The sequence below is a fragment of the Chaetura pelagica genome, unplaced genomic scaffold, assembly GCF_000747805.2.
Source record: "Chaetura pelagica isolate M959 unplaced genomic scaffold, ChaPel_1.0 scaffold76, whole genome shotgun sequence".
Lineage (NCBI taxonomy): Eukaryota > Metazoa > Chordata > Aves > Apodiformes > Apodidae > Chaetura > Chaetura pelagica.
The window spans coordinates 13885274-13903139 of NW_009970723.1; the positions used below are offsets into that span (position 1 = coordinate 13885274).

The 17866-nt window shown below is 38.4% G+C and overlaps 2 protein-coding genes across 2 annotated transcripts in view; one reads left to right on the forward strand and one right to left on the reverse strand.

Annotated features, from left to right (window-relative positions):
* Positions 1-962: 962 nt before the first annotated feature.
* On the forward strand, positions 963-11505 carry EBAG9 (estrogen receptor binding site associated, antigen, 9). The gene is made up of 6 exons (XM_010006480.1): positions 963-1058; positions 3568-3646; positions 3856-4014; positions 6098-6205; positions 7189-7280; positions 10983-11505. The coding sequence occupies exons 1-6, from the start codon at positions 976-978 to the stop codon at positions 11101-11103; spliced, it is 642 nt and encodes a 213-aa protein (XP_010004782.1). The 5' UTR covers positions 963-975; the 3' UTR covers positions 11104-11505.
* A 5027-nt stretch (positions 11506-16532) lies between these two features.
* SYBU (syntabulin (syntaxin-interacting)) overlaps positions 16533-17866 on the reverse strand; it is a 57316-nt gene continuing 55982 nt past the window's right edge. Inside the window, exon 7 of the mRNA XM_010006537.1 lies at positions 16533-17789. Coding sequence (XP_010004839.1) covers positions 16694-17789 — 1096 coding nt within the window. The 3' untranslated portion in view covers positions 16533-16693. The remainder of the gene's footprint in view (positions 17790-17866) is intronic.

Genomic DNA, 17866 nt, shown 5'->3' on the forward strand with positions numbered 1-17866 from the left:
ATGGAATACTCATGGCCTGAGGAAAATGTCACAGGGCTGCCTTCTCTTCTCACCAGGAGGTATGTTAAACTTGCAACAGCAAATGTTGTTACCAGTGTAGATGTATGTAATTAAAAGCTTTTTGTGAAGCCTAACCTTTTCTTCTTTACTCTGAAATGTTCACCTGTAGAATAGAGAAAAGGAATCCTTGAATTACAGCAGATAATTCTCACTCAGTTTGTGCCTCTTTGAGGGGACCTGTTGGAATTATGTGGTACACTCAGTATAAATTCTCTAGATTATAAAATTGACACTGAAAAATAGCTGCCAATATAAGTGTCTTCAGCCAAAAATCTATTTTTGCTTGACTTAGTTTGCTAGCATGATCCAGTTTGGCATAGGAATATTGATAGATTAGCGGTGAACTTGTGCTATAGTGCACACAGCATGAATAGTCTGTCTGATGATTTTTCAGTGACACTAGTTCTAAAATAAACGTTTGTTCTTATAATACTTTTCCATCAAAATGGAAACTAAATGGAAACAGCCACTTTTGGATTTTGACTTAATGACTACATTTATAATTTGTCTATGCAAGACTTGCTCAAGCAAATGTTGAGCCTCTTATTAATGATTATCCTGTTCTTCCTTTGCTGGTGTTAGTGCCATTGTTACAGTGAAACAGACCAGCTGCACAGTCAATTGCCCACACTTGTCCTTTAGAAGTATCTTAAACTGTGACTCAACCTGTGATTATGTGCTGTTTCTTTCAAGGCCATATACATTAGCTACTTGTATTACTTACATCAGTGTAATGTCCCAATAGTAAGCAGGTATAGCATCTTTGCAGATACCTCCTGTCTTTTCTTGCATTAATATAGTTTCACAGAATGCTTCTTGTTTATCAGGAGATAAGGAAACTGACTTTAAGAACTATGTGAAGATGTATAATCCTCTACATCTAATCTTTTTCTTTTGCAGGAAGTGTTTCTCACCATGGCTATAACACAGTTTCGACTTTTTAAAATCTGTACTTGCCTGGCAGCAGTGCTTTCTTTCATTAAAAAGTTAATATGCAGGTAAACATGCCTTATGTAATTTACTTACCTTTTCTTTTTTAATGACAGATTCTTGCACTTCTCTCCTTCTCCCAATACCCACCCAGCACTTTTCCCAGCTCTGATTTTACTAATTGCAAAACAATCAAGATAGATAAGATAGAATTAATTCGATTTAGCTTTTATCTTTAATCTGTATATTCCTTAAGAGTTCAAAAGTCTGTGTAGTGCAGTTGTGAATATATTTTGTGGTGTGATAGCTCTAATGAGGTGTGTTTTTTAAACAGCTATGACCGTATTTTAAAATTAACTTCCAAAACTATGCTGTGTCAATCTTCAAGAAAAATTTATCTCTACTTTTTCTAGAAGTATTTGCAAGTGATATTTTGGTTTTTAAGTCATTCAGTTAACAGTGGCATCCACCTAGCCATCAGTGAGTAGGCTTTCATTATAAATGTGATTCTTACCGTTCTTTGTCAAGCAACACTTCAGATTGTTCTGTCTATTGAAGATTCTTTCAGAAATTTGGAGCACAGTGATTAAAATTCAAACGAACTGTTTTGTTTGTTGTTTGTTTGTTGTTGTTTTTTTTTAAATGAACATGAGTAGTTTTTGCTTATTCTTTTAAGCCATACTTAGTGTTCTTTAGAGTTGTAGACCCATGAGCACAGCTGTGTTACCTAGAAGCATTACAAAAACCCTCAAGAGTTACAGTTGTGTCACTGTAGAGTTCAGCAGCACAGTAGCCAAGTACCTGAGGTAGATCATCTCAGCTCTGTGCTGTCATCTGAACTACTCTTGCTTCTTGCCAGTCTTGCAGAGGGTTGTTTTACACAAACAGAAAGCATCCTAGATACATGTATTATTTTGTGTATGATGAGAGTGATGTTAATTCATATGCAGAATATGTGGTCGATACAAAATAACTTTTATTTTCTGTTCTCCTTTACTTATTCCAAGAATAAAAGGAAGTTCTCAAGTGGTTGTTAAATTCACGACAGATGTAGTGAAGCTTTAAAAAGATTAATTTTAATGCTGCATACAGCCATATAGAGGTCAACCTTAGTTCTGTGATTTGAATTCCAAATTAAATTAAGAACATGTGCTGTCCCAAGTTCATAAAGAAGTCAGAACACTGTGTTGATAACTTGTATATTATGTGGATCCTTCATCTCTTTAGGTATTAAGATAGATTATAAGGAGATAATTGTTTAGTAGGCGTAATGGCAGTATTTTCCTCTGTTTTTCAACTCCTGGATAAACTAAGTACTTGAACAGCTGAGAAACTGATTCAGAGTAGAAAGTAGAATTTCTATTAATAGCTATTAGTTGAAAGAATGAACATTTAAAATTTTTCACATCAGCAAGTCAGTGGAGATCATATTACTTCAGTCCCTTAACTATGAACGTTTCTCCTATTTAATGTCAGCTTGGGTTTCCTTTAGAGATATCCATTAAATCTAGTCAGCCAGAACCCAAAGTGTCTGATGGGTTTCAGGGAACATTGTTTTCACTTTCGTTTACCCCTAAACTGCATTGCTTTTCAGCTTAGTTACTAATGGGGCTAGAGTTATTAAATAAATCTTGAAAATTGGATGATAGCACTTAATCTTTCCTGAGGAAGAATCTATTTGGCTTGAAGTAGGAAAAATATATCTAATCAATCACCAGCATGCAGCAGAGGTAGTATTGCAAACAACTTGACTATTCAGAGTTGATGGTAGAATGTTCTGTAATAGTAAAACTAAGGTAAATTACTTGACTGTCTTGCTATAGGAGCTTACACACCTTCGGGAAAACTATGACTGTGAGCCTGAGTTGTATTGTGTTGTAAAGTTTTAAAACATAGTAAATGTCAGCAAAGAACATTTTAATTATTATTGTGATCTTTTAATGCTGTCATTAAGTAAACATCTAGGTGGTTTATTTGCTGTGCATTAGTGTTTCCCTCATTATTTTATATAGTTGCTGAAATGCTTTAATTGAAACAGTACTTTTAAAGTAGAGTCATGTGTTGAACAGAAGCTGTTTACTTGCATAATCTTATACTACCTCTGTGTGAACTTGGAAGGAAAAAGTGCCTTCGCAGCTCAGAAAGCCACGTGTCAGACACAAAACCTATGACAAGTGGAAAGCTTTCGTAGTTTATAATAGAAGTGGTTATCTTGGAACAGATAGTGTTTGCTTCACAAACACTGGCAATTTAAACATTGTAACAGACAGTATGCACATAACTCAGTTAATTTTTCCATTTTCATATTTCTTAAGAGTCACTTTTCTTCTATTTCCACTGCAGTTTGAAAAGTAAATAGCACTTGAAAATTCTTGTGAGCACTGCTTTAAATTAATGATGATATTCCTTTGTTTAGCAGGCCTTTACTGGCAGTAGGTAACACTAAGGTAGTTTAACTACTTAATGTTTTAGCCATGCCTATTTTCAGTAGTGCTGTTCTCAGACTTACTTTTTGTTTTTTTTAAACATAGTGATCATGTTTTCAGAGCTTGGAGGAATCCTACATTTTTCTTTCAGGTCTGGAAGAGGGAGAAAGTTAAGTGGAGACCAAATAACTTTGCCAACTACAGTGGATTATTCATCTGTTCCTAAACAGGTAAATCCTTAAGCAATAGGTGACTTAATAATCACTTAACAGAGTGATTAAACCAGTCCTACAACAGGAATGGTATATATCTTAGAAAGATGCAATATTATTATACATGCTATTAATATTAAGTATATATATATATCTTAGCAAGATATATTAAGACAGGTTTTTACTTGACGATAATATATTAACTTGTACTGTATACTTGTGTTTAGCCAGAAGTAGAAGACTGGTCTTCATGGGATGAAGATGCTCCTACCAGTGTGAAGATTGAAGGTGGCAATGGTAATGTGGCTGCTCAGCAAAATCCTTTGGAGCAAATGGAACCTGATTATTTCAAAGATATGGCACCAACTATAAGAAAAACTCAAAAAGTAGGTATTGCACTTTCAACTATACTTAGGGAGGGCTTTCCTTGGTTACAATAAGTTGTAAGTAAATTGGCAACTTACAGAAAGTGCTTCTGGTCAAATTAAGATGTCCTACTGAAGTGAGAATAGGTGCTTATGCATAGTCTAACATGTCCAATTAAAATAAACATGTCCAATTAAAATCCAATTAAAAATACTGACTCTCTGAGATCTTGCCAAATATGATGCTAGTTCATGTTTACATCTTTAGTCTTAACATTAGTGGAAACTTATGAAGAATTTAATAGTCTGAAGGCTCTGAGAAATATAATGTGAGATCCCTCAAGTCAGTTTAATTTTGCAAATGGAACTACTGCACTAAGATACTTGTGCTCATACCTTTCCTTTTTTTTTAACATAGACATTTCATGTCATGCTCTACCAAAGTTTGAGTTAGCAGTACTACTGTTTTAGAAAGCAATTGTTAATTGTTTCACCAAGTCATGTTGGGGAGGCTGGAATTTAGGAGCTGATACTTCAAAATAGGTTGCTTTTCAAATATTCATTTTTATTATGGAGACAAGACAGAAGGGCATATCCACAAGAGTATCAACACCGTAAATAAGTGCTGATTAAACTTATTTTGATTGCAAGTTTGGTTTCTACGTGGAAATCTCCAGCTGGAGACTTTCAGGGCTTTAAGTGGATTGAAAAACCTTTATCATAATGAAGTACTGGAACAGGTTGCTAGGTACAATCTCTGGAATTTTTGAAGACCCAAGTGGGTAAGTCCAGAGTACTTCTGTCAACCTCAGATCTGACAGTGCTTTAGGGAGGTTGGATTACAGACCCCCTGAGGCCCATTCCAACGTCTGTCTTCCTGGGGCTCTGTGAACTGGAGATTATACTGGGGTCACTTTTATGTACATTCAGGATCTGCAGTATTCTGTGGACTGCATTCTTCTAAGGATTTTGATTTCCCAATATCTGGGGGCAGAGAAGGACTGGAGAAGAGGTAGATTTCTCATTTTTACCTCAGGACATTTTTTGTCTAATACTTTAAGCTTTAGGTACACAGTAGGATTCAAGAAGAGTCCATGTTGTTTGAATACTGTATACTGGTTTTCGTTTAAATGTATCTAGGGATGACTGTGGGCACTGTAAGGAGCATTCTTGCTAGCTTGGCCTTGTTACCATGCTTAAATGTGAATTTGCATTTGTATTCCCAACAAATTTGGACTCAGTATGAACCCCAATACCTGAGGTGGAATCTACTTGTGTTACTGCTCGTATCTGCAATGTCTGGAAGTGGAACTTCAGTCAGACAACAGAGTCTGTCATTGCTAAAGAAGATGGTCTAGTTCTGTTTCCTTACTTGCATTGGTACTGGCATTTGTACAGTCAGTGGAACTGTGAATCTACATCCTTTGGAAGCAGCAGAGACTGAAAGTAGGCTAAACAAATAAGTTTGTATCTTGAGGTCATGACAAGTAAGGGATATATGATCATAGCAACCATGTTAAATTTGCTAATAAGGCTTTTGGGAGAAGCATTAGTGCATGTTTTTCAGCCAAATTGGTACAGAGCTTTACCAGTTGGTGTGATAATACATTACATTTCAACTATGGAAACTTAATTTGTCTGCGTGTGTATGCTATTGAAGTAGCTAAGAAAGCTTATGTTCTAAAGCAGAAAAGCTGTGCAGACAGCAGTGTCCTCAAGAGTTGTATCTTACAGTGACCTATCAAGGAAGCAGTATTTCTCCAAGGAAGGTAATTTGTAGCTTATATGCGTATTGGTTTATATGAGATATGGCTATTTGATCTGTAATTCTTTGTGCCCCTTTTCTGACTTGATACACTCATAGATTTCCATTTGACTTAAGAATAAGCTAGTGGGGGGAGGAGGGAGTTCTTGTATCTTTTGCATTTAGCTTCTCTCACTTACCAGTTCATTGGCTGTACAGCTTCCACAACCTGAGCATGTTTGAGATGCATTGTAGTGTTGTATAGTTGTACCTTCACAGGCATAGAGTTACATGATCACCAAGGAATCCGTGCAGTGCTCTGACTTACCCTTTTTTGTTTATTTTTTTGAATATTTTCAGATAGTTATTAAGAAACGAGAGCCTTTAAATTTTGGGGTTCCAGAGGGAAACACAGGATTCTCTAGCAGATTAGCAGCTACACAAGATATTCCTTTCATTCACCAGTCTGTAAGTATGCTCTAAATATTGATATTGTATTTGACCATCAAAGACAATTCTGTAGAAGGAATAGTCTACAGTCTCCATTATGAGGAGCAAGAGGAATAGCTGTGCAATAATGAAAATTTGTTTAAAATTGAGTATTTATTTTAAAGCAATGAAGTATTTAATATGATTTTAACTAATTTATTCTACTAAGAAACAATAGATCAGTGGTAAAAAGGTAAGAAGCTTCCAAATGCTTGTATACTTGGAAATCTTCTAAAACAACAGACTATACAGGTTGTTGGTTTTTGAGTCTATACAGTAAGTTCTTAACAAAAGAGCTGGCTTTTCTTTTTTTCTTTAAATCCTCTGGGATGCATTTTTAACTTTCTCCTCCCTTCCTTTCTCTAGGTATTGTATTCTAAGCCTCCTAATTTTTGCTTTTTAACATCTGAAAACATAATCTAGATACCAAATAGCCTAGCTATTGAGAGGGAGATGGTTTCTTTCTCTTCTCTTTTTATTCCTTTAATAGTGTTTCTACTTTGATTAACAATACACAAAAGGGTCTAGGCAGAAAGCAGTTCAGAATGGTCGTACCACTTAGACCATCTGTAATTAAGTTAATTCAGGAAAGAATTTCTAGTGAGTAAAAGCAGCGCTCATATGATACTGGACACACAAATACGTATATGTACATGTTGGTTTGGCCAAGCAACTTTGAGAAATATTTGACACTATCTACTCAATTCATCTGCTTAACTTCTCTTCTTCTTAAAAATGCACTCCAGTACTTCCTTCTTTTGTTACTGACCAGTAGAATAAAAAAAACCACTCGAACAATTAACTGGAAAAAGCCAGTATTAGAGCAGGGGAAAATGTGTAGAGAATAAGCTGTGAAGTACTGGCATATCTCAAATATTTCTGGAATTCTAAATCATCGAGGTTAAAAATGTTTTATCTATTTTTTTTTCCATGTGCTTAGAGCTTCTCTTCTTTTGTTTCAGCCTGAACTGGGAGACTTGGATACTTGGCAAGAGAATACTAATGCCTGGGAAGAAGAGGAAGATGCTGCCTGGCAGGCAGAAGAAGTTCTTAGGTAACTGAAAATAATATAACTTACATGTACCTGTAAGTCTACATGTAAAAGAATCACATGTGGGTTGGTTTGTTGAAACACCTCTCTGGTTCATGCTAAGAATTGTTAAACAATTCTAAAGACAAATTATTTTAATGCATCTAATCTCCATGTAGCTGGTACTTGGCAGGTTACATTTTGGATCTAATCAGTTTAGTAGATAAGATAGTAGGGGAAATCTGAGAATTACTGAAACATTGGAACAACACATTAACCCTTCTCCAAAAACCCAACAACGCTTCCCCAAATCCAACAATTTACTATGTACAAATAACATGTTTCAACTTGATGAAGTAGAATACCGCTGAATGTCCTTATAAAAAGGATCGTAATAGTTTGATGTAAAGTAAAAATGGTTCAGGATAGAAGGTGAAGTTATAAAGAAGTTCTTGGAATCCCCTTGGGAGCTATGTTTTTCTAGCTAACTTAACTAGCTGATAAGGGTTGAATGTAAAATCAGTGTCTTGCACAAAGTTAGTGTCAATACTTTATCTGTTTCTTTTGTGTTCTTTTTTTCCCCACTTAAGAACACATGGGGGGAATATGAAGGGTAAAGAGGTGCAGATTAAGCTGATCATATATAATTATTTGAATTGGCAGTGATTTATGTTAACGTGTTTCATTTAAAGGTTTTTATCGAACTTTAATTGCTTGGTACATCATCAGACAAGCTGCCTCACACAGCTCCAGCTTCCTAAACTGCTCTCATTCTACTCACAAAATCACAAATACATGGCTTCAGTAGGACAACAGTGAATATGAAATAAGGACATGATATATTACAAAATCATTCTAGAACTGTGAATCTCTAAAGGAAAAAGGTACTAAAAAAGAAAAAAGAATTCTGATTAACTGTTTATTGTAATATTTGGGAAAAATTTACTTTTTTTTCAACAAGTAGAGTAAGATGAGAGGGAAGTCACCAGCAAGGTTTCGATGCATTAATGATAGATATGAAATTCAACCAATTATAAATCTGTCAGTGTTGCTCTGCAGCAGCTGAACATGTGAGAATACAGTTGTACTAAAAATATTTTTGCAAACTTAAACACCTCTATGTGTACATTCTTATTGATATCTTGGCTTGTTTTTTTTTTAATTCAATACTGAAACTTTGAGTGTTTGTCTTGCACTAGTGCATCACAGAAGTGCAAGCTTTGTGATACTTATGGTGTGCCTTTAGGCTGTTTTTGTTCCAAGAATAGTATCTTTTCCCATAAAGAGTATAAATAGGCTCTAAAGTACAAAATCTCTTAAGGTGCAATCTACTGAGACCATACAAAATAAAGACAATGAAAAATACTACTTTTTTGAACTGAGAAATGAAACTGCTACCTTTGCTAACTGCAGAAGCCAAATTGTACTTTATTTAACTTTTATCACATTCCATTAAAGGTGTTTTTAGGACTATGAAAAGAAGTAAGGAAAATTTACAGAGCATGGACTTGTCTTATACAAATTGGTTACTAAAGATAATCTGGTGTGTGCATATGCCATTTTATTCCTGGAGTGTAAAATTTGTTTAGTGGGTATTCCCAGGATGGTCAAAAGTATCTTGCCTGTTAGTTGTCAGGTTCATGCTCTAGAGTACTTAGTAAGACACACTCCTATGTGGGGACAGCAATGGGATTTTCCCCAAAACTCTGTTTTTTGAAATGCCATCTTATTTGGTCGGAGCTTTCTATATACTTCAGCCTGAATCTTTACTATTGAAAGGCTGCAGCTCAAGTGGTTAATTTTTACAGAATTCCACCCTGGCCCTACTGAGAAGTATCAGACATTACTTGTTTTAGGGGGACATGTGTATGTGTCCAAATATTTCAAGTAAATAGAACATGATCAGCACAGTTAACTGTCTGTATGAGATACCACTTGGCCAACTATGAATGGACACCTCAATATAATGGATCAGTGTGTAAGGTGTATCCCAGCTGTGTGAAGTGAAACCTGTGTTTTACTGCTGACACATCCAATTACAATGTTTTTCTGTAATTGATGAAAGTGCTGGCTGATTTTTAGTAAGATTGATAGGGAATTCCTTCTGGGTTTACAGTTTCCCTTTGCAGTAGACATTGGTGGTATAATTAACATCTGACACTTAACATAAAATTTAGGTGTAGTACTTGACAAGCCTGGCTCTGTATTCAACTGACTGTAGTAAGGAAGAATCATAGGAGCATAAAAATGGCTTGGGTTGAAAGGGACCTTTGGTCTACAAAATGATTGGAAGATTTCAGACTGCCAAATGGGGGACTAAGTCCCTCTAACTAAGGTTTGGGCTTCTGCTAACTTGGAAGGTAGATCCTAATGTGAGTGCCTAATATAGGTCTTACATGACAGATAGCAAAGCATCCTAATGTAGGCAAACTGCTAGCCATTAATAATCAATCAAGGGAAACCATGAAGGTATTAAGTGCATGCAGTTCTTCTACTGTCTGATACAAAGATAATGCTTAGTCCTTGTACCTCAGCTGTTTCAGTTTTATGTGCCCAGTTTGTCTGTAGTTGGAATCTACCAGAAAAGATTGCTTCAGGTGCCAACTTGTAATTCTGCATGTTTTACACACTTAAGTGGGTGTGTACAGATAATTGGATACATTGAAAAATAACTCCTTTCTGCCTTGTCAATTAGAATTCACAATTCTCTTCAATAAGCATTCCTGTACTCTTACTGAATCTGTGCTAAATTTCACCTTATCAAGTTAATTAAGCTTCATTTTTATTGTTAAAGTCCTCTTGCAAGCAACTTAGCAATTTTTTCCTATCTAATAACTGAATCCTAAACAGGAGTCACCTCCTTACACCACTGTAATACTACTTAAGTGATACAGGAGAGGGGCTGCAATGTGCCACTTGGAGTATGGGTCTGGTGGTTGCCCCTGTGCCACTCAGTGATGTGTTCTGGCTAACGTGGGGAATAAAACCAGTGGATATGTGGGTTTTTTTTCCTTTGCTCTGGTCAGTTATGTATTTGTTGAAATTGGAAACCTATTTCTGTAGACAGATTCTTTGGGAAGGTTGTGATGTCTGGGGTTTTATAACAGTGATAATAATTCTAAAAGGATACACAACTGAAGAGTTCTGAATTATTTTTTAATTTATTTTGTTTAAGCCTATTGTTTGTATTTCTGCTGAACAATAGAGAACAGCACATGTGAAAGGGAATGTTGGAAGTTATCAGCTCATCTGATCTGAGGAAAATGTTTGTAGCTCTTGGATTACAAAGATGATAACTACTCAAACCTCTGCTGACGGCAAGAGGGGACAGAACACAAGTCTGTGTTCCAGGCAGTCAAATTGTTCTGGTCTAAATTTGAAAAGATGAGTAATCTTGCTACTCAGAGTACTGGATATGTTTTTAGTTTGTTTCTTTGTTTTTTCCAAAATAGCTCTGGGCCTTATAGCTGTCATATACTGTCACTGATTTGCTTACTCTGAATCTTTGAGAATTGAGTGGCTTTTAGATTGTAAAATAATTGAATATCAATGCCTAAAACCAGATTAATCTGAAATATGGACTTCAGCACAATAAAAGAATAACCCTGCTGAGCCTAACTACAGTAGACTGAGGCTCTGTTTTTACTAGTGGCAGGAACTTAAGGTATGTACATGCTGAAAATTGGATTCCTGTCCTTTAGCCATTCATGTTTTCTTTATTTACAGACAACAGAAGATGGCAGAAAGGGAAAAAAGAGCAGCAGAACAACAACGGAAGAAAATGGAGAAAGAGGCCCAAAGGCTAATGAAAAAGGAACAAAACAAAATTGGTGTAAAACTGTCCTAACAGAAACCAGGCATCAGTGGGAGTGAAAAAGAATTTCAGCTCTACAGCATTCATATTGGTATTGATTTCAGTATTTCTGGGACTTCAGCGCACTGCTTGGTTTCAATGCATTCTTCAGGTCTTCTTCAGGATTCTCCCAAAATATCGTGAACTACTAGTAGGTGGTTCTTAAAGGAGGAAAAGCCCCACAGAAAATCATGCCTTGATGGAATGGTGTTTCTTGCAATAGTTCTATTCCAGTACCCTTCTTTGCAGCAAAAGTGACTGAGCAAGGATGTTGATTGAAAGACACTCTTAATGAACAGCTCAAGCCTAGAGAAAAGAATGTAAATATTCAGTGGTGGCAAATCTACTGTATTGTCTGTGCTTACCTGAAACATGTAATTAAACAGTTTTAAAGAACCCTTGGTTTCCTGCCTGATGAAGAATGTCTGCTTTTGCCTTTTTATAAAAGTATTTATTAATACTTCCGTTTGCCATGGGAGATCATACAGACCCGTGCAGAAGAAAAAGGCTTGTTATGGATGATCTGCAACTTTAAACACTCCTGGTGGAGTATGCTATGGTAGAGCACAGGTTATAGCTGAACGCTAGAGTGGATTTATTGTCACTTTATCACTTGCAGCTTCTTGTGTTTACATGCAACACTGCAGTGGCCACCAGCAGTGGCATCAGTAGCCAACAGTGGTGCATGCTGGCCCTTCCTTCTGAAAACTGACATTGTGAAAGAAGAAGAGCGATTTAATCAATTACTTGCATTGGTAAATTTGTATTTCTAGCAGAAATGCTTTTACTTTCTATACTTAGGAAAAAAAAATTCTCATACCTTACTGCAGAGGCACTGTAACTGAAAAAAAAAAAGCATCCTCCTGTTAAAGTTAGCATGAAAATGCTCAGTTAATGGCACTTTTCAGGTTCCATTTTTGTACACATACTGCATGTGTTTGCACTGTTTTGCAGAGGAATTCCACTGTAAAGTTGAATATGCAGAAGACAACAGTGCTTTACTGAAGAAGAAAAGTTAGTATCTGCTGGAAGGACAGGTGAGATGGAGGAGAGGAGTCCATATGATTCTTCATCTTCTGTGGTGAATGCTTTGATCCCTGAATTCATGGGCTGTATGGATTTCTTATCTTGTGACAGATAGGAAACTGAGACATGTGGTAGTACCTGTCAAGTGCTCCAGCCATGAAGCTAAGCAGGGCCAGCCCTGGTCACTCCCTGGATCGGAGACCAAGTGGGCTGGTCCCAGCTACCTCCTGCAACAGAAAGAAGAAAATTTAAAAAATGCTTTTCCCTTTTCAATGTGAATGTAGTTTTAGAAGCCAGGTATTCTATCTACACACAATCAGGAACAGAGAGAGACTAAAGGTCTTCAGTAGCGTGAAAACTGGAACTTTTTCCCTTGTAAGAACAAAGAAAAAGAAAATAAATTTTAAAATCCTTTCTCCCTGTAGATATTTAAGGCCAGGATTGATGAGGCTTTGTGCAGCTTGGTCTAGAGTGAGGTGTCCCTGCTTATAGCAGGGGGGTTGGAATCTGATGATCTGAAATGCCCCTTCCAACCTTAACCATTCTGTCATTCTGATTCTGTTACGTGTAAAGACAGAAATTCTGTGCCACAGACCTCCCCGTGCATACAGGGCACAGTGAAGTTGTACAAGAATGAGAAGGGATGGGAGTTTATTGGACTAGATCATCTCTGCATGTAAAAATAGTAGATTCTGAATCAAGTTTTGCTTAAAAGGTCAGTAACTGAGAAAGCAAGACAGTATGAATTACCTTTAATGGCCTTAGTCATGCAGATAAGTTAAACATTTAGTATGCTTGTCATATTGCTTAAAATCTTGCACAAGACAACTGAACGGAGAGGTTTTCAGATATGAAAAGTCCTTTAAAAATGGTAAATTTTGAAATACACTTTAGAAGGCAAGAATATGGACTTTTGTGCCTATTTTCTGCACAGGTGTTCTGGCTGGAGTAGAATGGATGACTACAGTCTGCAGACTAGCCAGCAGTGGGGCAAAGAAATCCTAGTGTGCATCTCTACAGTATCTGATGGTGGATGGGAGATAAGGGAGATAAGGTAGTCTGTGAATAAGTTTTACTAACAGTCCACATATGTCCTTTTAACTGCACTGGTGAAGCAATGTGGTACAATTTGTAATTCTTTCACTATTGCAGAGAGAACAGGGAAACATAATACCTATTGCCAACTTGAGGTAAAACCTGTTGGAAGCTGCATCTTTAAAAAAATAAGTTTACTGCTGATTGTTGCTGTTCCTGAGACAATGTAAAATAGATGCAAATTAATATTATTTATTAAAATAACAAAATATGGGATAGCTAATTGAAAGCTAGAAACAAAGCCCCTGAACACATCATTAAAGTGCAGTTCTTTGAGCCTTCAGCCATTTTAAAAACCAGGTGTTGCCACCTTCTTGCATGTCCTGCATTACTTTCCCTCTCCTGCTGCCTACTGCTTTGGTGTTCTTCCCTCCATCTCTCTCTCTGTACCTGAGCATGGCTGCTCTAGACATGACTCCCATCTCCTCTACCATGTGCAGATGTAATGCCAGCAAGGCAGCCATGCTCTTGTAGGTAGTGCCTTGCAGGTTAGAAACCCGTGCATTGGTATCCCTTTTCTCTTTTTTCCTGTGCTGTATCTTGTTTTTTACCCTGAACAAATGTGAAAATATTATTGCTAAACCTTTTGTGTAGCTGCTGCGCCATTATTACCTTTTCCATCAGTTTTGGTTCCTTGAGGGACCTCATACACTCACTGCGTGTGCTTGTTTTCTTTCCCTCCTCCTGCTGTAGTCTCTTCCTTTATCCTCTCATGCTTGGCCTGTTGGCCAGGTCCTTTCATTGTTTTTTTCCCTTTTGACAGCTAGACTTGATTGCCTTCACTGTTATTCTTTGCTATGGAGGACTGACCTGCCAGAATGACTGGAAAAACATTCTTTCCTTGACTGTGCTTTGGTTGTTCATCTCTGCAATGTCCTATGTTCATTTTTCTGAAAGGCTTTAGAGCAAAATGCTCATTTGTTCTTCTCATGTAGGACATACAAACCAGTGCTTTCATTTTAGTTTATTTGTAGAGACTGAGATTTAGGAGAGTGGGTTGATTTGGAGGGAAAGGAAGGAGAAGTGATTAAGTAATCTGAAGTTGTCTTGTGAGAGGATGGACATAAGGATGCAGATGAATCTCTAGCTGGGGGGTGGGCAGTGCCTGTACCTCAATGTTCTCAGCACCTCAGAGTACCTCTTTGCTGAATATTATAGACTATTTTATCCCTGGTTTAGAAAGGAAACTGTTTAGAGGATTATCAACAGGTGTTGCTTCAACCTGGGAAACCTGCATTCAAGCAGACAACTGGTATTTTTCCCATAGCCTCCTCTCCACCCCTTTGAGACATGACTTTCCAGTGCAGTATGGATGTAAGTATGAACAATTTTTAAACTCATTAAAGAAGGATAGGAGTTTTTATTTCACCATTTGGAGGCTGATAGTCCTTCCTTAGCTACTCCCTACAGCACCAACAGGATCACCAACAGGTGAAGTCAAATATTAGAGGGGAAAAAAATTAAAGAGGCTATGTCTGCAGCAACAGGTAGCAGCACATTCTTGTGGATGGGGAAACAAAGGCCAATCCCCCAAAGTCGGGGACTGGAGCATTTATTGTGGCACTTTAGGCCCCTTCTCATAAAGGTATGTTGGGTCAGGGTGGGGGCTTTGGTAGTGGGGGAAGGCCCACAGAGGTGGCTCTTGTGAGAAGCTGCTGGAACCTCCAGAATCATTGTTAGACAAGTAATTCAGAAGCTGGGCATCACAGGGACATGAAAGTTCAAGTCTCCTCTGTAAGCCTGTGTGCATCTCCCTTGAGTGTTGCAAATACTCCCCACACAATGGCTAATTATTCTTCCTGCCTTGTGGCTTACAAGTAACGCCTTTCTTCCCAAAAGCTGCACAGAAATGCATGGCACTGTCATACTTAACTAGATGTCTTCTCTGTGCTGCAAATGGAAATATTCTTGCTTTGCTGGAGGGGAAAGCAGGCCAGTAAGGTTTAACTGGCTGGGTCAAGCAAGACAAGCCCCATCTATGGTGTAGTGTTGCCCTCCTCTGATCTATGCACAGATCTCAAGTTTTGGACACAGAGAATTGTGGTTTGATGGTGACAGTTGGCATCTCAGTGTGCACACTGAGACTATGTGACTCTTGGCTGGGTTAAACAAGGTCTCCTGGATTTCTCTTAAATGCCAAGACTGCTACTCCTCTGGGAGCATGGAAAGGAGAACTTCGAGAAGAAATGAGCCTTCCAGAAGATTGCACTGGGTAAAAGATTATGTGACTTGCATCTGTGCATGCAGCATGGGTGGGGCAGAGCAGATGGCCTGCAAATCTGTAGAACAACCGGAGTCTTTTTCTCTGGCTGAGTGTTTACGCTTGGAGCTGGAAGTGGGTTTTCTCAACCCAACTCTGTTCTGTGGGTCCTGACAGCTCCATATGCCCTAATGCAGTGCCTCCTCCCATGCAGCCCGATAGCTCAACTGAGACAGGCTATTTTTTACTGCTTTGTTACAATAAAGCACCCACATGTTTAACGTTTCTATCATGCTTTACTGAACCTGTGGTTATAAAGGTAATTTACAATAAAGCAATTAAATAAACAATAACTTAAAACACAATACATTTATACATAGTATTTCAAAGGGCTGGAATGACTATCAGGTACAATACATGAAGGCTTTAAACCAACATTAATATTCATTGTGTATCCACACCTCTACACATCATTGTAACACAGCTGAAGACTCCCACCAATGTAAATTTTTGGTTACAATCCCCATATATACGCACAAGACCAGTGAAATGCTCAAGCAATTGTACAACTGAGAAGAGCACTACACGAGACAGGCATGAACAATGTGCTGGAAGCTGCCTGGGGAATATGGGTTTTACCTCTAAATTGAATCAACACCTTGGACAACAAATGGAAAGCGCTAGCATGCTTTCTGGAGTCCATGTGTGAACAAGTCTCCATGGCACTTGCTTAACTCTGTAGTTTCACAAGTGTTTTAGGCTGGAGCTGCCTCTAGAAATACCTCAGCCTGTTGTGGCCCTTTGCTCCCATGTGCATCATCTGCTAGCTTTGTGCCAGTGTGAAGCACCTGTACATTTGCTCAGCGAACCAACCAGGGAGAGTGACTGAGCTGAACCCCAACTCAGCAAACAAACACAAAGAGCACTAACTGTAACTCTCCTTGGCTTCCCTGGCTGCGTTGACTCTGCAAATGCACTGGTACTAGAAAGACATTAGCACTAGGGAGGGAGGCAGTGCCTGGGAGCAGGAAGACTATTTCTGTAGGCAGCAGTACTGTTAAAAACACCATTTAAAACATCTTGTGGAGCTACAGGGTTCAGCTTTTTTATTTTGAAACAAGGAACATGTTTTTTAACTGATTTATAGTGCAAATCAAAGAGTCAGAAGCAAAATTATGGACTCTGCCAGAATATACAATCACACTTCACGATATCTCTCTCCTCTCTACCCCAGCCAGCTGGTGCCCAGGGACAGAATGGACTTTAGGTTTTGATATTGAAGGGTGTACGGCGTAAAGAGTGCAGGGCCAGCAGGCAGCAACCACGAAGCAATGCTCCAATATTGTAAATGGGATCTGTTCCTCCTCTCTGAGTACTGAAAGCCCACATGATAGTTGGTACAACAGGGGCTGCTACAGCCAAAACATCTCTGAAGAGACTGCTGCTCCAGTATCTCCTCTTTATTCCTGTCTGAGAGAAAGCACTGACATACCCAAAGGCTTCATCATCATGAGGTTCTATAAAATCAAGTTCTTTCATGAAACGGTTTTCATTAACTCTGTGCTCCACCTTCCTGCATGGAGACTCCATAGGAGACAAAAGGATGGCAGAGTTTGGATCACTTGGAGTTAAGTCCACTATGACACCAGAATCACTGAAACTTCCAAGAGAAAATTCACCCAACCCCTTCAGTGAAGAAGGTGGGCTTAGAGGACAGGCATCTTGAGCTTTGAAGATGTTTTGAATGAGTTGCTCCACATCTAGGCTATATGGCACCACATCAGTCTGGACAGCCTGTTCCACCATCACGTTGCTGTGTTTCTCCTTCTCCTGGAAATAAGTCAGTTTTTCATCCAGAACACTGTCAAGCATCTCTTCATTCACAGCAGAACTGGAGGGAGCTGGATCACTGAACTCGGAGGCTGTAGTGGTCAAATTCTCTTCAGATGAATCAGTCCTGTTAGCTGTGTCCTCATTAAGCCCACTATCTGCCACCTCCTCTAGAGCCTGGTCCTCCATACTGAGGCTGCCTGGCATCGTGGCACACAGTGCTAACGGCTTCCCCTCCGAGTCACACGTGTATTCCAGAGACCGCTCATCCCTCACAGAGCTCTCCATGCTCTGCAGCAAAGATTCCAGTTTCTTGTTTTGAATGTTTATGTCTATGAAGTATTTCTGAATTTTTTTGTCTTTCTCAGCCAAGCTGTTTTTCATGGTTTCAATAAGCTGCTTGAGTTGTTTAATTTTGCTTCTTGCTTCCTTTAATGCCAGTTCTGCCTCCACACGATTACACTCTTCTTCGATCCAGTCTTCCCTCATCCGTCCCAGCTGAGCTTTGAGTTCTTCTATTTCTGTTTCCCTGTAGCAAAATAAAAATGTTGTAATGCTTCTGCTAACTGGTCAGTTAAAGAGCCAACATGAGGCTCCACCACTCTG

Coding starts and splice junctions, on each gene's coding strand:
- EBAG9 (XM_010006480.1), top strand. CDS start 976: ATGGCTATAACACAGTTTCGACTTTTTAAAATCTGTACTTGCCTGGCA. Junction 1,059..3,567: donor ATTAAAAAGTTAATATGCAG/GTAAACATGCCT, acceptor TTTTTCTTTCAG/GTCTGGAAGAGGGAGAAAGT. Junction 7,281..10,982: donor CAGGCAGAAGAAGTTCTTAG/GTAACTGAAAAT, acceptor CTTTATTTACAG/ACAACAGAAGATGGCAGAAA.